General features: G+C 49.1%; 1 protein-coding gene and 1 long non-coding RNA gene across 6 annotated transcripts in view; one reads left to right on the top strand and one right to left on the bottom strand.

Annotated features, from left to right (window-relative positions):
- The window catches only part of RAB28 (RAB28, member RAS oncogene family), a 34,171-nt gene extending 23,092 nt beyond the window's left edge, over window positions 1–11,079 (bottom strand). The window contains exons 1-3 of one of the 4 annotated variants that reach the window (XM_032952528.2): window positions 10,666–11,079; window positions 7,233–7,329; window positions 3,676–3,764 (exon numbers count right to left, since the gene is read on the bottom strand). In XM_032952528.2, coding sequence (XP_032808419.1) covers window positions 3,676–3,764; window positions 7,233–7,329; window positions 10,666–10,740 — 261 coding nt within the window. In that variant the 5' untranslated portion in view covers window positions 10,741–11,079. The remainder of the gene's footprint in view (window positions 1–3,675; window positions 3,765–7,232; window positions 7,330–10,665) is intronic. The other 3 variants (XM_032952527.2, XM_032952530.2, XM_032952529.2) reach the window with 3 other exon arrangements.
- Window positions 11,077–16,177, top strand: LOC142924262 (uncharacterized). 2 transcript variants are annotated; one of them, XR_012941445.1, is made up of 3 exons: window positions 11,077–11,456; window positions 12,981–13,120; window positions 15,925–16,177. It is a non-coding gene; the product is annotated as an uncharacterized LOC142924262 (long non-coding RNA). The 2 variants fall into 2 exon arrangements; XR_012941446.1 differs by lacking the exon at window positions 11,077–11,456 and adding an exon at window positions 12,327–12,862.
- Window positions 16,178–20,424: the final 4,247 nt, after the last annotated feature.

A 20,424-nucleotide genomic window follows, 5' to 3' on the forward strand; every position in this document is an offset into this window, starting at 1 on the left:
ACTACCCTCTACTTTACACTATTAAATATTAGACTTGTAATATTACACTATGTATTATTCTACCAACCCTATTATATACCACACTGCTGTATATTCACTATACAATTACGATAATATATTGCCTTATGAATTTTGGTAAACATTACACTATTATACTATTTATTATTATACAACATGCTATAAACCATACCATTGACCGTCGTGTGAAAGGTATTAAGAGGCAGTGCCAGCTAATGGACTGCGGTCTGAAAGTCACCGTAAAATACAATCAATCAAGAACCGAAATGGTTTATAACGTCTTTCCAATGGTTACTAAACCAGAATCCTCTTGAGGAGCCATTCAAAACCATCACCTTACCCTCCTACATTGCAGGGGTCACAAAAAAGATCTCCAAAATCCTGAATAAACACAAAATCCAGGTCCGATTCAACACAGTACATAAACTCCGTGATCTGGTTCCGTCTGTAAAAGATATGGTTCCAGACATACAGTACCCGGGCGTCTACAAACTAAGTTGCCTCTGTGGTAGCAGCCACATTGGAGAAACCAAACGACACATCTCGGACCGCATCCGTGAACATAAAGCAGACTTGAAACACGGTAGGACGAACACCTCAGCCGTGGCAGATCACTGTTATAAATTCAGTGGGCTCACATGACATTGACTTCTCCAAGACGGAGGTTCTCTGCAAGCCTTCCGGCTACCATGAGAGATTCGTTCATGAGGCCATCCACATATAGAAACACAGAGACAATTTCAACCGAGAAGATGGATTTTGTCTTAGTAACCATTGGAAAGACGTTATAAACCATTTCGGTTCTTGATTGATTGTATTTTATGGTGACTTTCAGACCGCAGTCCATTCGCAGGCACTGCCTCTTAATACCTTTCACACGACAATCAATGGTATGGTTAATAGCATGTTGTATGTATTGTATAATTCAAGGATGGGGTTTGTCTATGGCAGTGTATATTACGGTGTATAGTCGTGTAATGTAGAAAAAAGTTTAGTTGGAGACATATCAATATAATGCATAATGTTAGAGCTTACATTGGGCTGTGTATACGATATTATACAATGTAGTTTAGATTGGAAGGTATAACATTGTAATGTATAGTAGTCTAGTTTATAGCATAGTTGTAACGCAACACAGGACAGAGCAGCGCATCGTGGCAGTTTCTCTCTCTCCCCCCTCCTCCGTTCCGAGCATACATGGACTCGTCCGTCTGAACAAAGCTCGTCGCTTTCCGTGGTGCTAACGTTGAAAAGAAAAAATAAACCGCCACTTTTTTCGACATAGAATTGTAGTATTGTAATGTATAACGACGTATTGTTAGTAGCTCAGCTGATTGGAGAGTATATTGAGTTTATTGATAACACTGATGTAGTTTATATTTTAGTTTTTTTATCAGTTTACTATATGGTATTCATTATATAGTGTAGTGTATACCCAGTTACTTTATGTTAATAGCTCAACTTATTGAAGAATATATTAAGTATATTTATTATATTGATGTAATTTATGCTTAGTTCTTTCACACCGGCTTATTGTATGATAGTTGGGTTGTTGCAGTTCTTTAGCGTCAATATACTAAATAACATAGCTACTTCCGTGACCAGTTACATGCTAATCCCTCACACTACCATCATGCTAATCTCCAAGTTACATGCTAATTTCTGACTTTAACACCCTACTAATCCAACACATTAACACAGCTACTTCAATGCTAAATTATTCTGTTGATATGTAAACTCCTTTGTCAAGGTGTCTGCTCCTCCCACCCAGCTTAAAAGATGCTGCCAAGCTTAGCAGTGGTCATTGAAGCGCTGCCGTCCCGACAGTTCTGTTCCTTCACCTGAAGAAGGCTACTTGTGTTGTGGCCGAAACGTCGTGAGAATTTTATTTTATGTTTTATTTTTATTATTTTATTTCCATTCTACGTGACTTATGAGGAAATAATTACCGTGACTCACATGGCCTTAAGAGATAGACACATGTTACACTGTCAGTATTTAGGGCTGGGTTGGCCTAAGGGAGGCCCAGGGCAGGTTTGGATGTTAGCCAGGTTTGGGAATCTAACCCAGGTGGATGGATTCTTAGTGCAGAGCGGGAATAACTATGCCATTATGCACAGGCACACTCGTTTATGCACACACTCAGACACTCACACATTCGCATACACACTGGCACACGCTCACATGCGCGCACACTCTCAAACACACACCCTGTTACAAACTCACCTTTCATACGTGCACACACACACACACTCACTCGTATACACATTCTTGCACACACTCTCTCAAACACATACTCTTGCACACATAAACGCACGCACCCTCGCCTCCACACCTACTCACACACACCCACATGGGCCCCAGCCAGCATACAACAACCCGTTCTGGTCTGCCACCGCCAAACCCGGGTCGCTGCGCGGTTACCACTCACACAAAGACAAAGATCCCCCAATGTAGCCTTAACAGGCCGTTGGGACAAGTGCTGTTAATGAGCACCTCGGAAAGCTGGCGTGGCACACGAGATGGGGTGGGTGTCCGACACCACACCAGGGCGCCTTTGTCTTCCCAGTGTTGATGTTTACACACCACACCAAGTACTCATTTAAGGCTGTTGAACTACGGACGACCCAGGACCGATTTCAATACTGATCATGAATGTTGGCTGTGAGCAGGAATCGAACTCGGGCCGCTGGCTTTGTAGCACAATGTGCTTAACTACTTTTCCACCGATCTCCACCACACAAAAATGCTTACACACTCTTACACACTGATACTCTCACAACCCCTCCCTCACCCATTCTCACTTGCACATACACCTACTTACATTCACTCCTATTCACACAATCACAATCACAAACACCGACTCACATTCACTCTCAATCGCACACTCACACGCACTCACAAAGCTCCTTCTCACAATAACTCACATACAGAAACAAACACACACCCAATCAAACGCAAACCTACACACGCTCACACACACGCTCTCTCGCTCACATGCTCAAACAAAGACAAAGACACACTCTCTCGCTCGTGCACCTACACACTCCCTCGCACGCGCACCCACTCTGGCACACACTCTGGCACACACTCTGGCACACGCACGCCCCCTCCCTCACTGTGCTCTGCCCCCCTCTATGCCACGACACCGCTGCCAGCGGAGGTGTCGGGACGTTGACGCGTGGCGCGTCCCGTAGTCACACGCGCGATGACAACTACCAGCAGAGGACGATCACTCACCCCAGCGGCGGGGTTTCTTTGTCTTTGCACATCTAGGTGTTCGTGCGTAAATTTGTGTGTGTAGCTGTGTTTGCACGTGTATATGTGCGTATGTGTACCCACGCATGTGTACATGTGTACAACAGGGGTGCGGAAGTGGTGAGCATGCTGTGCTATGAACCCGGCCACCCGAGTTCGATTCCTGCTCACGACCAATAATAGTGGAGAATATTTGAATTGGTCCTGCGCCTCCCCTAGGTGGACTCAGTCTTAAATGAGTTCCTGGTGAAGTGTGTAAACATCAGCACTGGGGAGACAAAGACGGCCGGGCATGGTACAGCGTGGTGCTGTGCTGGCCTTCATAGGTGCTCGCTAACAGCCCTCGCTCCAACAGTGCGTTAAGGCTACACGGGCCATATTTGTCTCTGCTGTACGTACGTGCGCTCCATAGATGTACTTGTCGAGCATCTTGCCCCCCAGAGTCTGCCCCCCGATGTCCCACACCTGCAGCGTAACGCTCACGTTCCCTAGGGGAGCCCAGGGTGGTGCGGGGTTGGGGGGGGGGCAAGAAAGGGGTGAGAGACGAAGGGAAGACAAGTGTGAGCAAGGAGCGGTGCTTCCACGCATCACAGTGAAATCCTCCTGTACGCAACTCAAATTAAGCGCAACTTCTATTAAATCCACAACATCTCTGATGTCCATCACTTTTTCCGAGTTACAGGAGTCGTGTTGGGAATGTGGGAATATTTTCTGAATTCGACTGCAGAAAAAGTGGGTTTTTAATCCGTCTGTGTCGCTCGCTATGACGAACGGATCGGACACGTGAACAGCGACAAAGAGACGATGGAACAAAATCTGAAAAGTGTGCAAAGAAATTGGAGCAAAATTGGGCCTTCATCTAGCAGTGGATAGACCATGGCTGGTGATGACGATTCGTGGAAGTGGTCATCGCAGGAGCTAAATTGTCCGTGGTTTAGTGTTGATAATGAGATTAATTGTGCCGGAAAGGAGAATCATCCCATGATCTGTGTTGTCTGCAACTGGGAGCAGTTACCATGGGCATAAAATGAATCCTGTTATCCGCACGTGTTCATGGCTAGGAGGAAGTCGCCTAGCAGAACTGCGGCAAATTAATTTGATTATCCGAGTTTACCAGGGATGTATATTGGATTAAACATATTCCGATGTGTGATCTCTCAGGACAATTTCAAATATTTTTCAGATCTTCAAGTCATGAGCATCACGAAGTAGTGGAATGCGTCTCCGACCCAACGAGCGTGACGACACCGGGTGCCACGTAATGCCGCTCCCCACTGAGCCTCGCACTTTCCGAACGAACTCAAACAAATCAACTTTCTCAAATTATATTGCAGAGTACTCAATTGGGATTACACACTCAGTAGAAATCATTGTCCCCTGCTGGCAGACTAATGCCCGCTCGCAGGCTGGTGACCGACTCACATTATGCCATACTGGGACAGCTGCCACTGGGGGTGCCCTATCTGATTTAGGAGACGAGATGCGACGACGTGAGTCGCTTATCGTGCTTGAAGTGCCCCGAGACGCCCCGGCGTGAAGGAGGAGGGCGACTCTATCAGAGACAACTCCATCTCGCTAACGAAATTATCACGGAAATTCGCAGATAAAGGGATCTGCCGTTTTAGCGCCGCCAACTTGCCGGCGGATATGAGGAGCGCCCTCGCACTGGGACCTGTCGCCGCGGAATGCGTTTGAAGCGACACGGCAAGGCGCTGAGTTTACATTCCTGCCCGGCCGCTTCGCTGAGCATCTCCATCTGAGTGGAACCCGCTACAGATGAGCACGCGATTAAATTCATGGGAAATACATTCGGAGGTGTTCCTTTAGCAAACATGTTTACAGCACTGCCTCCTTCTGTACCTCCTCCCCTTCATCATCAACCTCCTCATCTTTCTACATCCTCATCTTCCTCCTTCCTGAGTCTCCCTCATCGTCTACCTCATTCTCCCTCTCCTCTACCTCCGCCTTCTTCTTCTCCTCTGCCACCACCTCCTTCTCCTCCATTGAGTTCCAACAAAAAGGCTTCTCTCAAATCTGCACTGTTGATTGAAGGTTACCATGTGTCTGTATATGTGTGGGGAGCGGTGGTGTGGTGGTTAGCACACTGCAATGGCAAATATCTGAACCAGTCCTGGGCCTTCCCCTAGGTAGACTCAGTCTAAAATAAGTGCCTGTTGTGGAATGCAAGCATCAGAATTGGGGAGACAAAGGCGACCGGGCGTGGCGCTGCCCAGGACACCCCTCTATAGGTGCTCGCTAATAGCACTTGCCCTCACAGCCTGTTAAGGCTATCGGAAGAATCTGTGTCGCCTAGTTACACGTGAGTTGCTGCTGAGGCCGGTGGGAAGGGTTAGGGACACTGCTGTCGAGGAACTTCCTCTGCTTCATAAATGTCGTTGATTTCTCTCCCACCTCAATCACAACTTGATGGTAGGCTGTCGATTATTTATAACTTCACTTGCAATTGCTGTAAACTTCATATATCCTTGTTTATTTACATGTTAGTACAAGTCACCCATATCTCTTTAATGTTTCTATGGCTTGGTTTTGTGATTTGCGCTGTGGACCTGATCTTCCTGAGTCGATTTGCACTGCAGGAAATGTCATATTTACTGTTGATTGACTTTGATTCATGTTTTGCAAAAGATTGTATTCCTCGTTTGACAGTGTTTTTGTTCCTATTGCTTTACTGCATTGCTGTACACTTTGTTTTTTATTCTGTCGTGTTGGTGACCCAGGTCACTCTTGCAAACGAGACTCTATGCCGGTCTCTTGAGTTCTCACCCTGATCACACAAAATAAACTTGAAACTTCCTACAACAACCTCCACACGCCTCGCTAACACTGACTCGGTGACCGTAAGATACTATGTGCTGTCTGATTCACTGCGGATATTAAACATCCCGTGACATCATAAGCAAGAGCAGGCCATTGTGTGGCTGGTTTTGCGGTCCAAATGTGAAAATGACCTGCAAATTACTGAATGGGAATTACACAGAGCAACATCTACCCCTACTGTGAAACTACTGGACACTAGGTCTGCAAAACACAGCGCCTTCCTCTTACAAACACAAAGACAAAAATCCCCTGTATAGCCTTAACAAGACTGTTGGGGTAAGTGCTGTTGGGGTAAGTGCTGTTGGCGAGCGCCTTTTAGAGGCTGACACGGCACACACATACACTCACTCGCACTTGCAGAAAAGGGGGAGAACATGCAAACTCCACAAAGAGAGGGGCATCCGAGTCGGGAGTCGAACCCTGGTTCTTCTTGCTGGGAGGCACGAGTGTCACCACTGCGCCGCCCCCTGCGGCCCTGCATAGTATTCTCAGACTGGCTTGTGCCCTCCAGGCAGCGTGCGTGTGCGCGTGTGAGTATCAGTTTCACGATTGCAATCGTAATCCACTTGCGATCGTAAGCATTGTTACAGACGGCACTCGAAGCACGGAATGCCCTGGTAAATATCGCGTTTTGTGCGTCTCTCTCCCTCTCTCGCGGCCGCATTGTGAAGCACCTGTCCACTTCAGGCACTAAAGAAATATTTTCTTACAATATTAAACAAACCAAAACAAACCTCCCCCCCCCCACCACCACCACCAAGCTCAACCCCTACTCCTACCGCCTCAACTCCCACCTCCTTCACTCAGCCCGCGCCAAGTGTTTGCTCAGTGTTTGGCTCTGTATCTTTCACGCTCACCCATTGTTGCGCGCGGTAAAACAGAACAGTGCTGCCATTGTGTGCTGTTACGTTCCAATTACAGCACCTCCTCCCCCGCCCCAGCCCTCCTCCCCCCCACCGAGACTACCGAGACCACCGGCCACGCACTGGCCGCACCTGGCAGGCCGCCACGGTGTGGGCGCCGTGTCCACGACGCGCGCGAGTTTAAACAGAAACGCCCAGCAAGAACGTCGAGGTGGCGTTGGCGGCGTGTGGTGCCGGGCAGGGTCCCGGCCTCACCAGGCAGGGTGATGCGCTTCAGGAAGAAGTCGAGCCCCACCGTCTGCTTGTACTGCTTGCCAAACGCCTCCTGGGCGAAGCGCGTCGCCAGAGACGTCTGCGAGTGCACGTGGAGGGGAGCGGTGGCGCAGTGGTTAGCGCACCGCACTGTGAACCCGGCGACCCGAAGTTCAATTTCGCCTCATGGTCAACATGAGTGATGCTCCAGGGCCTCCCCTAAGTCGACTCAGCCTTAAATCAGTAGCTGGCACAGTGTATAAACATCACCATTGGGGAGACAAAAGCGGCTGGGCGTGTGGTTGGCACTCCCCCCCCGCCCCCCGTGTGCCGTGGTGACCTGAATAGGTGGTCGCTAACAGCACTTACTAAAAATACAAATACCACAACACATTCCAATCTGATGCAGTTTTATTACACCTCATCCCTCCACCTCCCAGCGTGGCAATTGAACCAATGCGGGAAAATTCTTAAATCCCCCGCCTCTGTCCACCCAGTGGCACAAAGTCCAGGTACCACTGCAGTTAGTCTCTGCTCGGCAGGGCGCGCGGGGTGGGGCAAAGTGTGGGTACTCCCACCTTTTCCGAGACGTGTTGGCCAGCTTGGAAGCTGAGGATTAATAACCTCTTCTAAAGGGCGCTCTCTAGAGCTTCTACTAGTGGAGGCGCTACTGCCAGCAGTGACAAGAACAGGCAATTTCAGGGTTGCACCTTTACCTTTGTGTTTAATTCATGCGCAAAATTTACTCTGTCCGAGTTTTATTAAACACGTTTCCGTCTGCACCTGCCAGGGACACTGCAGCTCAATCCCAGAGCTCATCTTCAGTCAAATTCCACCCTTAATTCCAGTAACCGTCGTGCGCTTAAGTGAATTGCTCCCAATTTCATTTGATCGTACGCAAAGTGGATCAAGATCAATAACTGCGTCTCTTCACATGTGGTTTGGCACAGCTGGGCAGCAGGGTTCCCTACCGCCACCGCCGCCACTCATCGCCAGTGCCAATTAAGCCACAACCGAGAAACTACAAAGTCCCTCCTCGTTAGAGCTACTCACCCAGAACTCAATTAGGCTTTGCTGACGGGCGAACGGTGGCGGTGGAGGGGGTGCTAGTGGGTGGGGTGACTGATGGGAGATTTGGCTGTCTAATCAGCTGCACACTATTTGCTTCAGATAGTCAGCTTCATAACATCAACTTCACAGTGACATATTCACACTCAACTTCATGCCATCAACTTCAGACCATGAAATGAATACCATGAACATCACACACATCAACTTCATCAACTTCACCAACTTCACACCATCAACTCCACAGCTTTACTCGTGGTGTGCTATGAATCTGGCTACACACCCAAGGTGTTGTGTAACTCTGCAATGCTGCTTTCAATATCATTGGACCCCAAAGGCCTTGGACAGCTGTATAAAACAGCTTAAGTGAAAGATTGCCTTACTTTAGGGTACAGTGACTGAGATGGGACGCAAGGGGAAATTCACTTAAATTGTTTCACTCAACTTTGCACGTGGGACTTTTATTCTGACACAATATCTGCAGTGCTGAGGCAATGATCCCCAATGTCTCTATTCCAACTCCTTTGTGCCTCGGATTTCTATTATAAAGCGGCTCCTGTTTATATAACATTTCCTGAAACTTGTATCTGAGCCCAGAAGGGAACATTAGTGCTTTAGACTGTGAACAAATTATTATTGTATACATTTGACATTCGCAGTATTCTTATAGCACAATGCTATCACAAAGGCGCTGTGTTGCACAGGCACAGTCTGCAGTAGTTTCACAGTAGGGGGCGATGTTGCTGAGTGCAATCCCAATTCAGTTATTTGGGATGTCATTTTTTTCAAATTTGGACCATGGCGCCGGCACGTAACGGTCTCCTCTCTTCAAATGACTTCACAGGATCTTTAACGTCCACTGGGAAGCAGACGGTGCATATTATGTCATTGTTAATACACCACCACAGTGATAACCAGGGCTGCCTGTCGGATTCTAATTGCGAACCTCTGCAACAAGCAGTGAACGCACTACCGCTGGTCGTGTCACCATCAAGCACATTTATGCATATCACGTTCTGCTATGTTAAAGACAAACCACAGGAGTGCGATTGTGGCCATGCAAGCCAGACTATGGACCATATAGTAAACCACTTTCATCTGCGCTCCTTCAACGGAGGAGGAACAGCAAAGCGACACGAACCCTCTCTGCTGAATCCCTCTCGTCGTGGCACGCACACCTCCACATTGGCATTGAGCTTCTGGACACAGCCATCATGAACAAGAATAGACTAGTGTGTGCTATGATAAATTAATGTTTACTGCGATATTGCGCTGGCAGTGATGCATGCGCACAAGGCCAGTCATAAAAACTCAACACACGCGGGCAATGACCTTTCTTCGTTGCACGTGTCTGCACTCTGAAGGGCCGCGAGGTTCAAACAACACACAAACTGCACATTGCTTCTGTGCAAAATCTGCCTTACATATTTCTGTGTTGTTTTTGACTTCTGGTTTTGCGGCCTGCACAATTACTCTGTTATAATAGGTTTTCTCATCATTTTAATTTTAACCATGAAGGGCAATTGCCCGAAACGTCGCGTCCTGTGAATTTCCTGTTATTGACAAATGTGAGTTCTGCTACGATATGAGCACTTGATTATACTGTACTCTCATCCCGTATCTAACTGTAGTGAGCTACACCCACGAGACTTACATAACGTATACTTAAACACATGTATTGGTGATACCGCGTTGGCAGTGGCGCACAAGCAAACATTAAGTATTGTTGTTGACACATTGGTTGCTTAGGTGCATCGAGCATGGGGGAGGGGGCGGGAGTTGTTAACCATACTTCACCACGGTGTTAAATTCATTACGGTGGTCATTGCGAGGAGATGGAACGAAGAACTCAGATCGTGTGCAGCTGCTGGTTGGATTAAGTCGTAGGATCGTGAGAGGCAGCGGCTGTGGGAGGCCTTCATCCAGCAGTGGATTGACCATGGTTGATGATAATTTGGTGTTAAGTTTAATAAGAGTAATGATGAGCGTTAAAGTCCGCCTGTGAAGTGTTGCGAACGTACAGAATTAACCATACGTAGCACAGTATCGCTATTTTGTAATTGACTCCTGTGAAACGAATACAATCGTCGTATTTACCTCAAACTCTTCTATTACCACGATATCTGCAGTATATTAATTCGTCACAAAGCTAACATTAATGATACACCAAACATACATTTGACCACGCATAGGCCTGTAGCGCACTTGGGAGCGCTCGGCTAGATTATTCCCCGGGCTACTCGCACCCTCCCCGGGAAGCCTTCTATCCTAGCAGAGCCTATCCCGTAAGAGCCCGGGGGAAGGCGTTTCCTCGGTCAGGATCGAGTGGCGGGTGAGAGCCGGCGGAGCGGGGGGGGTCATACTTCACCTTTCCAGAGGCGCCGTCTCCCAAGATGACGATCTTGAGCTGCTTGTCCTGCGTCTCCTCCTCGGAGTCGGACATGTCTCGGTTCGAGTCGTCCCCCGGCGGCTTCGCGCGGCGCGGCCCCGACTTGCTAGAGCCGGGCCCTTAGCAACCGCAGCGCTGAGGCGACTCCGACCGCGAGCGGCCTCACGGACACAACGGGGACGCTTTACAAGTGTGCGGGGCTCGTGGATCTCTCTCTCGTCTATGTGTGGTTGTCGTTGCTGTTTGTTCCACGTTGTGTTTTGGTTGAGGGCGCGGGCCGCGAGCTCGGCGCGTGGCGCGGCTGTTGCCGGGGCGTTCGGCGCGAGGGGAGCCGCTGCCTCTGCCCGGGTCGCCATGGCAACATATCGTGATGGCGGTTGCCAGGCGACGGCGGCGCTCAGGAAGCCCGCGACGCACGGCCCTGGTCCGCAAGCAAAGCGACTCGGTCGGTTAGTCGACGAAGGGTCGACCCCTTCTTGCTGGGCGGGCCTCCTCTCCGGAGCCCCTCTCCCCTCGGGGTATCTTGGCCTACTCTTCCACGCCTTGTAAATGGTTGGGAGTGCCCACACTTTCCCCCACCACAAGGCGACCTGCCGATCGGCCGGCTGGCTGTCGTAGTGAGCCAGTGTAGAGACGAACTCCTCTTATCCGCGGTAGTGTGGGGGTCGCGGACTCCGTTATCCGCGGGGTAAACACGCAGAATGAACTTAACGCGCGATGTTCGGCTGCTGTTCCACGAGGACTCATGGGGAATGCGCCGATAATCGCGGGTAATTTCTTGAGAACTGCTTTATTTTGATTGGTTTGTTGTCCTTCCCCGCACGTACGATTATCACAGTTGGCGACGTACGGTGCGAAGGAAGTTCAACATACATATGCTACGTAATATGCAGGAGAGGGTCGCACATACGATGAGTTCTTATGTATGCTACTGCTGGGAGGACAGAGGTGGTAGTGGGGGGGAAGATAATAATCACGTGTATTGGGCTGCGAAGTTGTTAATGTTTTTACGAAGTGACAATAAAGAATGTTAGCTGTGGCCGTGGTTTAGGTGCCCTGTTGAACTTCTTTCGCACCGTACGTAGCCAACCGTGCTAATCGGAGGTGTGTTTCGGGTGGATGTTTGTGTTCCAGTTGGTGTATTTTGTATTGCAGTTTCTGTATGTTGTGCTAAAGTTGTGTTCAAGTTGTTGTGTTTGTGCTAAGTTTTGTGTTAACAACCAAGTTATGTGTTAACGCCGTCCTATAACTATGGTTACTTTTGAAAACACAACTAATTATCTTCACTGATATCAACACAATAATTTATGTATGTACTAGCTTTACTACCCGGCTTCGCCCGGGACTTGGATTCACGACGCCCGGCCGCCTTTGTCTCCCCAGTGGCGATGTTCACACACCACACCAGTTACTCGTTTGAGGCTGAGTTGACCTAGGGGAGGCCCAGAACCGGTTAAAATAATCGTCACCGGTGGTGGCCGTGAGCCGAACTCGGATCGCCGGGTTCGTAGCGCGGCGCGCTAACCACTACACAACAATGCGTTACGCTTCCACGTGCGCGGGTCACGTGACAGATTTGACGTCACAGTTCACTTGCCGTGCAAATATAATATGCATTATTGAGCTCCCCCCCCCCCCCCCAAAAGTGTATTTTAATAATGTTTGCATGGTGTACTGTCTGGAAAGTACCCACATGGCAAATTTAAAGTTTGTTGCATGTCGGGAAGTACGCTAAACATTTTGAACAGACGCACATAATCACAACATTGCCTTTTATATATATGGAGATCATGCGATTTCAGTCTTTAACATATTTTTCCCATGAAAACATTACGCAATTATATATCTGTACACTGCATTGCATACTCTATAAAGATCGATTGTAGGTCTGTGTGAGTCCATGGGTCTCTATGATTCTATGGAGCTCCACGTGAGTCTAAGAGCAGTTAATAATGTGAATAGTGATGCTGTCAACTCGTAACGCGCCGCCACCACCTGCGGTGTTCGCTTGCTCTTGTCGAGAGGCGGCAGGAGGAGGAACCACAGACGAGCGGGAAGGCAGCAGCAGCAGCCACGCTCTGCGATCCTCCCTTTATAAGGATGGTGGGAGACGGTCAGGGCAGCTCGTGAAGCCCGCTGTGTGTCTCCCGTGCAGCATTTGCCGGATCTGACCGAGGTGAAAGACGATGGTGGCGTGGATGAGTGGTGCTCGTGGTATAAGATGCTTTGGCTACAATTTTTCGGGGTTTTTTTGGACAATACTATTTTCATTGTGTGTGCGTTCATTTGTTTAGACCGGAGAACCTGGAAGAAACCCGTGCAGAACAGGGGCAGAACACAGACACTTCACACAGAGAGATTAACAGAGTCCCTCTTGGTTACACAGCGAGGCGCCGCGGGGCCGCGCGTCGCGTTGCAGGGTTCCGTCCGCGGGGTAATTACCTTGCACGCTCGTAACGACGTCGTTAACTGGTTTTGCTGGAAGATAAATAATCTCACCGAGTTGTTTATTTTCTTAGATAATGACTCCTTTGTGTGGACACGTGCCTGCGTGCGTGCTGCGGACGTGTGTGCGTGCTCCCTGCCTGCGAGCCCGCCAGCGTGTGTGCTTGCCTGCCTGTGCGTGCTGTGTGTGAGTGTCTGTCTGTATGTGTATGTGCGTGCTGTGTGTGTGTCTGTATGTGTATGTGCGTGCTGTGTGTGAGTGTGTGTCTGAATGTGTATGTGCGTGCTGTGTGTGAGTGTGTCTGTATGTGTATGTGCGTGCTGTGTGTGAGTGTGTGTCTGTATGTGTATGTGCGTGCTGTGTGTGAGTGTCTGTCTGAATGTGTATGTGCGTGCTGTGTGTGAGTGTGTCTGTATGTGTATGTGCGTGCTGTGTGTGAGTGTGTCTGTATGTGTATGTGCGTGCTGTGTGTGAGTGTGTGTCTGCCTGTATGTGTATGTGCGTGCTGTGTGTGTGAGTGTCTGCCTGCGTGTGTATGTGCGTGCTGTGTGTGTGAGTGTCTGCCTGCGTGTGTATGTGCGTGCTGTGTGTGAGTGTGTGTCTGTCTGAATGTGTATGTGCGTGCTGTGTGTGTGTGTCTGCCTGTATGTGTATGTGCGTGCTGTGTGTGTGTCTGCCTGTATGTGTATGTGCGTGCTGTGTGTGTGAGTGTGTGTGTGCCTGCATGTGTATGTGCGTGCTGTGTGTGAGTGTGTGTCTGTCTGAATGTGTATGTGCGTGCTGTGTGTGTGTCTGCCTGTATGTGTATGTGCGTGCTGTGTGTGAGTGTGTGTCTGCCTGCATGTGTATGTGCGTGCTGTGTGTGTGAGTGTGTGTCTGCCTGCATGTGTATGTGCGTGCTGTGTGTGAGTGTGTGTCTGCCTGCATGTGTATGTGCGTGCTGTGTGTGTGAGTGTGTCTGCCTGCATGTGTATGTGCGTGCTGTGTGTGAGTGTGTCTGCCTGCATGTGTATGTGCGTGCTGTGTGTGTGAGTGTGTGTCTGCCTGCATGTGTATGTGCGTGCTGTGTGTGAGTGTGTGTCTGCCTGCATGTGTATGTGCGTGCTGTGTGTGTGAGTGTGTCTGCCTGCATGTGTATGTGCGTGCTGTGTGTGTGAGTGTGTCTGCCTGCATGTGTATGTGCGTGCTGTGTGTGTGAGTGTGTGTCTGCCTGCATGTGTATGTGCGTGCTGTGTGTGTGAGTGTGTGTCTGCCTGAATGTGTATGTGCGTGCTGTGTGTGTGAGTGTGTCTGCCTGAATGTGTATGTGCGTGCTGTGTGTGTGAGTGTGTGTCTGCCTGCATGTGTATGTGCGTGCTGTGTGTGTGAGTGTGTGTCTGCCTGAATGTGTATGTGCGTGCTGTGTGTGTGAGTGTGTGTCTGTCTGCATTTGTATGTGCGTGCTGTGTGTGTGTCTGCCTGCATGTGTATGTGCATGCTGTGTGTGAGTGTGTGTCTGCCTGCATGTGTATGTGCATGCTGTGTGCGTGAGTGTATCTGCCTGCATGTGTATGTGCATGCTGTGTGCGTGAGTGTGTCTGCCTGCATGTGTATGTGCATGCTGTGTGTGTGTCTGCCTGAATGTGTATGTGCGTGCTGTGTGTGTGTGTGTGTCTGCCTGCATGTGTATGTGCGTGCTGTGTGTGAGTGTGTGTCTGCCTGCATGTGTATGTGCGTGCTGTGTGCGTGAGTGTGTCTGCCTGCATGTGTATGTGCATGCTGTGTGTGTGAGTGTGTGTCTGCCTGAATGTGTATGTGCATGCTGTGTGTGTGAGTGTGTGTCTGCCTGAACGTGTATGTGCGTGCTGTGTGCGTGAGTGTGTGTCTGCCTGCATGTGTATGTGCGTGCTGTGTGTGTGAGTGTGTCTGCCTGAATGTGTATGTGCATGCTGTGTGTGTGAGTGTGTCTGCCTGCATGTGTATGTGCATGCTGTGTGTGTGTGTGTGCCTGAATGTGTATGTGCGTGCTGTGTGTGTGAGTGTGTGTCTGCCTGAATGTGTATGTGCGTGCTGTGTGTGTGAGTGTGTGTCTGTCTGAATGTGTATGTGCGTGCTGCGTGTGTGAGTATGTGTCTGCCTGAATGTGTATGTGCCTGCCTGAATGTGTATGTGCGTGCTGTGTGTGTGAGTGTGTGTCTGCCTGCATGTGTATGTGCGTGCTGTGTGTGTGTGTCTGCCTGAATGTGTATGTGCGTGCTGTGTGCGTGAGTGTGTCTGCCTGCATGTGTATGTGCGTGCTGTGTGTGTGAGTGTGTCTGCCTGCATGTGTATGTGCGTGCTGTGTGCGTGAGTGTCTGCCTGCATGTGTATGTGCGTACTGTGTGTGCGTCTCCCTGCATGTGTATGTGGGTACTGTGTATGTCTCCCTGCATGTGTATGTGCATGCTGTGTGTGTGTGTCTCCTGCATGTGTATGTGCGTGTCTGCCTGCATGTGTATGTGCGTGCTGTGTGCGTGTACAGCTGCGTGATTGGGCGTTATGAATGAATCGACCATTGGCTCTTCTATCCCTGCGCTCAGCAATCTGGGTCACGAGCTCAGCACCAATGTCGGGGTCTGCTCGTGGCCACACGAGAGGCCTTCCGGAGAGAGTTCTTGTCGCTTCGTTGCTCCTCATCCTTCGTCGCAGGAGCGCAGTCCTCAGTGGTTTACAGTGTGGCCCATAGTCTGCCGTACATGGCTACAATCTGTGGATTGCTTTTAATGTTAATGTGAGATTTTATCTGCCTCTTGTGTCTTTAATTCTCCACTTAGGACGATGTGCGCATTGACCGGATTCTGTTGCGTTGCGGCTGATGGTTCCACACGAGTGTACCCATTCAACGGATCGAGTTCTATCAGTTAAGCACTAAATTATTGTTGACGATGAAAAATACATCCAGTGTTCAATTAGTGGTGTGGTTACAATTTTATCTTTTGCATTACCGGTATTCGCATGAAAAACCGGTTACCGATTTGCCGCGCACGTAGAAACATCGAGCGCAATAAACGCAACTCCGAAGCGCCGGCACGTTGTCTCGTTCCGATATGTGCGTTCGTTTCTCGCGTTGCGCTGGAAATGACTACCGGCTCCTGACTATCGATTCTGAAGACAGTTACCGGCTTACTGTCGATGGTTTAAAAATCATGTGTGCAGTACAGTATAATCCTTTGTATTTGCATCTCCTTTGCGAAGTAGAATCGGCTATCAATGGGATCACACCCGTGTCCTATCGCGATTGTTCATCCAGAAAAGCCTCACTGAGTCCCAAGACTCTGATTATTCGCGAGGGTTCTGCCACGTTCTCACAGTAGGGAGGCGATGTTGCTGCTGCGTCTGATCCAAATTGAGTGACGTTTTGCAGTTAAGTTTTCAGCATTGGGATGTGTTGGCGAACGCCCGTTACATTGCGTGTAGATTTGATGTTGTTATTGGGGGAGAAACCCCACGTAGATAAGGGGGAGAACATACAATCATAACAAATACAAAGATCCCCGTATATCCTTAACATACATCTGGGGCTAGTGCTGATAGCGAGTACCTATGAAGGCCGGTACGGCACACGAGGGAGGTGGGTGGCCAGTATCACGCCCTGCCGCCTTTGTCTCCCTAGTGGCAACGTTAACATACCACACCAGGTACTAATTTAAGTCTGAGTCGACCTAGGGGAGGCCCACGACTGGTCCAGATGTTCGTCACCGATGTTGGCCGTGAGCGGTCGCCGGGTTGGTAGCGCTTCGCACTCACCGCTCGTGTATCGGGCACCCACCCATTACACTCCTCTCGCTCACGCCAGGAAAGGAGACGGATCCCCCCGTACAGCCTGAACAGACCTTTGGGGCCAGTGCTGTTGGCGAGCACCTCTGAAGGGCGGTGTGTCTCTGTGTGTGTGTCTCTGTGTGTGCGTCTCTGTGTGTGTCTCTCTGTGTGTGTGTCTCTGTGTGTGTTTCTGAGCGGTAGTGTAGCGGTTAGCGCGCTGCGCTATGAACCTGGCGACCCGGGTTCGATTCCCGCGCACGGCCAACACCAGTGACGATTATCTGAACCGGTCCTGGGCCTCCCCTAGGTCGACTCAGCCTCAAATGAGTACCTGGTGCGGTGTGTAGTAAACATTGCCACTAGGGAGACAAAGGCGGTCGGGCGTGGTGCTGGCCACCCCACCCCCTCGTGTACCGTTCCGGCCTTCATAGGTGCTCGCTAACAGCACTTGCCCCTACAGTCTGTTAAGGCTATATGGGGGATCTTTGTTTTTTTTGTTTCTGTGTGTGTGTCTCTGTGTAGCGGTAGTGCAGCGGTTAGCGCACAGAGACACCGTGACAAGTATCTGGACCAGTTATGGGCCTCCCCTAGGTCGACTCAGCCTCAAATGAGTACCTGGCGCGATGTGTAAACATCGCCACTAGAGAGACAAAGGCGGTCGGTCGTGGTGTTGGCCACCCACCCCCTCGTGTGCCTCGCTATCAGCAATTGTCCCTCGAGTCTGGTAAGGCGATAATAGGGGGACCTTTGCCTTGGTATATAGAGATATATATAGCCGTGTGTGTATATGTGTGTGTGTCTGTGCTATTAACATGACGGAACGCCACACGGGTTTATGTAAAGCTGACAGTTTGTCACAATAACCTGCCTTATAGCGCGATCACACACCTACACACACATCCAGAGTATATTTGTGTGTGTACGTGCGCGTACACACCCACAAACACACGTGCGTGGAGTCGTCGGGCGTTACAGGCCCTCCTTCCTCAATCCACTGCTGCATGAAGGGCTACCCACGCCGTGTGGCTCGTGGCGGGGAGGGTTTGACGACCAAACTCCACCAGATGAGGGGCCAGGGCCGCCTCACATCGCACTCACCACGGATGTTGGCATGAGTGGCTAGGAATTGAAGTCGGTGCACCGGGTATGCAGCACAACACGAGCCCGCTCTACCGCACATTACATGTGTGTGTGTGTCTTTGTATATACACACACACGTGTGGTTTCGCTAGCTTTCTATCGGCTGTAGCCTCACACTCCACGGGAGGCGAATTACTCGGTTCACCAATGTGTGTGTTTGTGTTTAGCGCGAAGAGCAATGAAGCCACTCCGCGTCCTTGCGCTTCTCGAACACCACGAGACTTCGCATCACCCACGAGGCGCTCTCGCCCTTCGAGACTCAACATCACGCGTTCAGAGTATTTGGCTGCTATACATGTACATATTATAAACCTCTTCGTTGAGATATCATTTGTAGCTCAGTGGGCCTTACCCGGTAAAATGTTTTTAAAAATATTTAATTTAGAATATCACGAGAATTCACGCCGGTCACTCACGCAAGTCCTCTATGGTCATCTCCGTATGTCAGATCTCGTTACATCGACTCACACACATATATAAAGTATTTACAAAACCAGTAAATACACATTAGCTTTCACACTGTGTATATATGTAATTTTAGCACTCAAAATGCAACAATGTTTACAGAAATGACACACATGCATTTGAAACAAGCCTGAACTCTGCTGATGAGACACTGGATGTCGGAGCCGGTCCAGAGTTGTTGTTTGTGTTGAACCAATACTGCTGATGAGATGCACTTCCAGAAGGAAGGGCCATACGGCTGATGGGATGTATAAAATAATCACGTATATGTGCGGAGGAGGAGGCGTGGAGTCTGTTTGGTTATCTTTTAGATTGTTCACGATGGCACTTGCGATGTTGTGTTGCTGTATGGGTGATGTGTTGCTGTATGGTTGATGTTGTGTTGCTGTATTACTGATGTTGTGTTACTGTATGGTTGATGCTGTGTTGCTGTAAGGTTGATGTTGTGTTGCTGTAAGGTTGATGTTGTGTTGCTGTATTACTGATGTTGTGTTGCTGTAAGGTTGATGTTGTGTTGCTGTAAGGTTGATGTTGTGTTGCTGTAAGGCTGATGTTGTGTTGCTGTAAGGTTGATGTTGTGTTGCTGTAAGGTTGATGTTGTGTTGCTGTATGGTTGATGTTGTGTTGCTGTATGGTTGATGTTGTGTTGCTGTAAGGTTGATGTTGTGTTGCTGTATGACTGATGTTGTGTTGCTGTAAGGTTGATGTTGTGTAGCTGTATGGTTGATGTTGTGTTGCTGTAAGGTTGATGTTGTGTTGCTGTATGGTTGATGTTGTGTTGCTGTATGACTGATGTGTTGCTGTATTACTGATGCTGTGTAGCTGTAAGGTTGATGGTGTGTTGCTGTAAGGTTGATGTTGTGTTGCTGTATGGTTGATGATGTGTTGCTGTAAGGTTGATGATGTGTTGCTGTATGGTTGATGTTGTGTTGCTGTAAGGTTGATGTTGTGTTGCTGTAAGGTTGATGTTGTGTTGCTGTAAGGTTGATGTTGTGTTGCTGTAAGGTTGATATTGTGTTGCTGTAAGGTTGATATTGTGTTGCTGTAAGGTTGATGTTGTGTTGCTGTATGGTTGATGTTGTGTTGCTGCATGGTTGATGTGTTGCTGTAAGGTTGATGTTGTGTAGCTGTATGTGTTCATGTGTAATCACGCCCACAGGTATTGAGTGTAAATTAGAGTGGTTGTCTCAATGATCGCTGAGTTATAATGAGCAGCAGCAAGAGAATCGGCAGCCTTCACGAACGCGTGTACTGTATATACATATACCGTATTGTCATTGAACAGCGCACGCATTTTATGAGACGGATATAACTTATAAGACGAATATAACTTAGGGGTCAGACGTTCTACCGAAACGTAATGCGACTGAGATTAGTTTCCCTCGAGTTTACGCAGTTATTTACCGCATTCTCCTGATTATAAGACGCTCCGGAAAGTAAGACGCACTCCAAACTTGTTCCCGGCGTCACTAACGTTCACGAATCAGGTCACACCTACCGGAGTATAAGACGCATCCTTAATCGAATTATAAATCAGCTGGGGAACGAAGTGCATCTTATAATCCGGTATGATTGTAATAAATTAACCGCACAACCACGCCGAGTTTGGATGGACGAATATGCATGTAAAAGGACTGTACACAAAGACCCCCGTATAGCCTTGACAGACGTTTGGGGACAAGTGCTATTTGTGAGCACCTATTAAGGCCGGCACGAGTTCTTTCGTCAGAACCACTCTCCGCCGCCTTTGTCTCTCTAGCGCGTGATGATGCTTTACACACCACACCACAACACTCATTTAAGGCTGAGTTGACCTAGTTGGTGGGGAATCGAACCTAGTTCGCCGGGTTCGTAGTGCAATGCGCTAAAAGCTGCTCCACCGCTCCCACTCCGCCCACATAGGCATATAC

This window comes from Petromyzon marinus, chromosome 11 (genome assembly GCF_048934315.1).
Source record: "Petromyzon marinus isolate PM22_M1 ecotype Great Lakes invasive population chromosome 11, UKy_Petmar_22M1.pri1.0, whole genome shotgun sequence".
Lineage (NCBI taxonomy): Eukaryota > Metazoa > Chordata > Hyperoartia > Petromyzontiformes > Petromyzontidae > Petromyzon > Petromyzon marinus.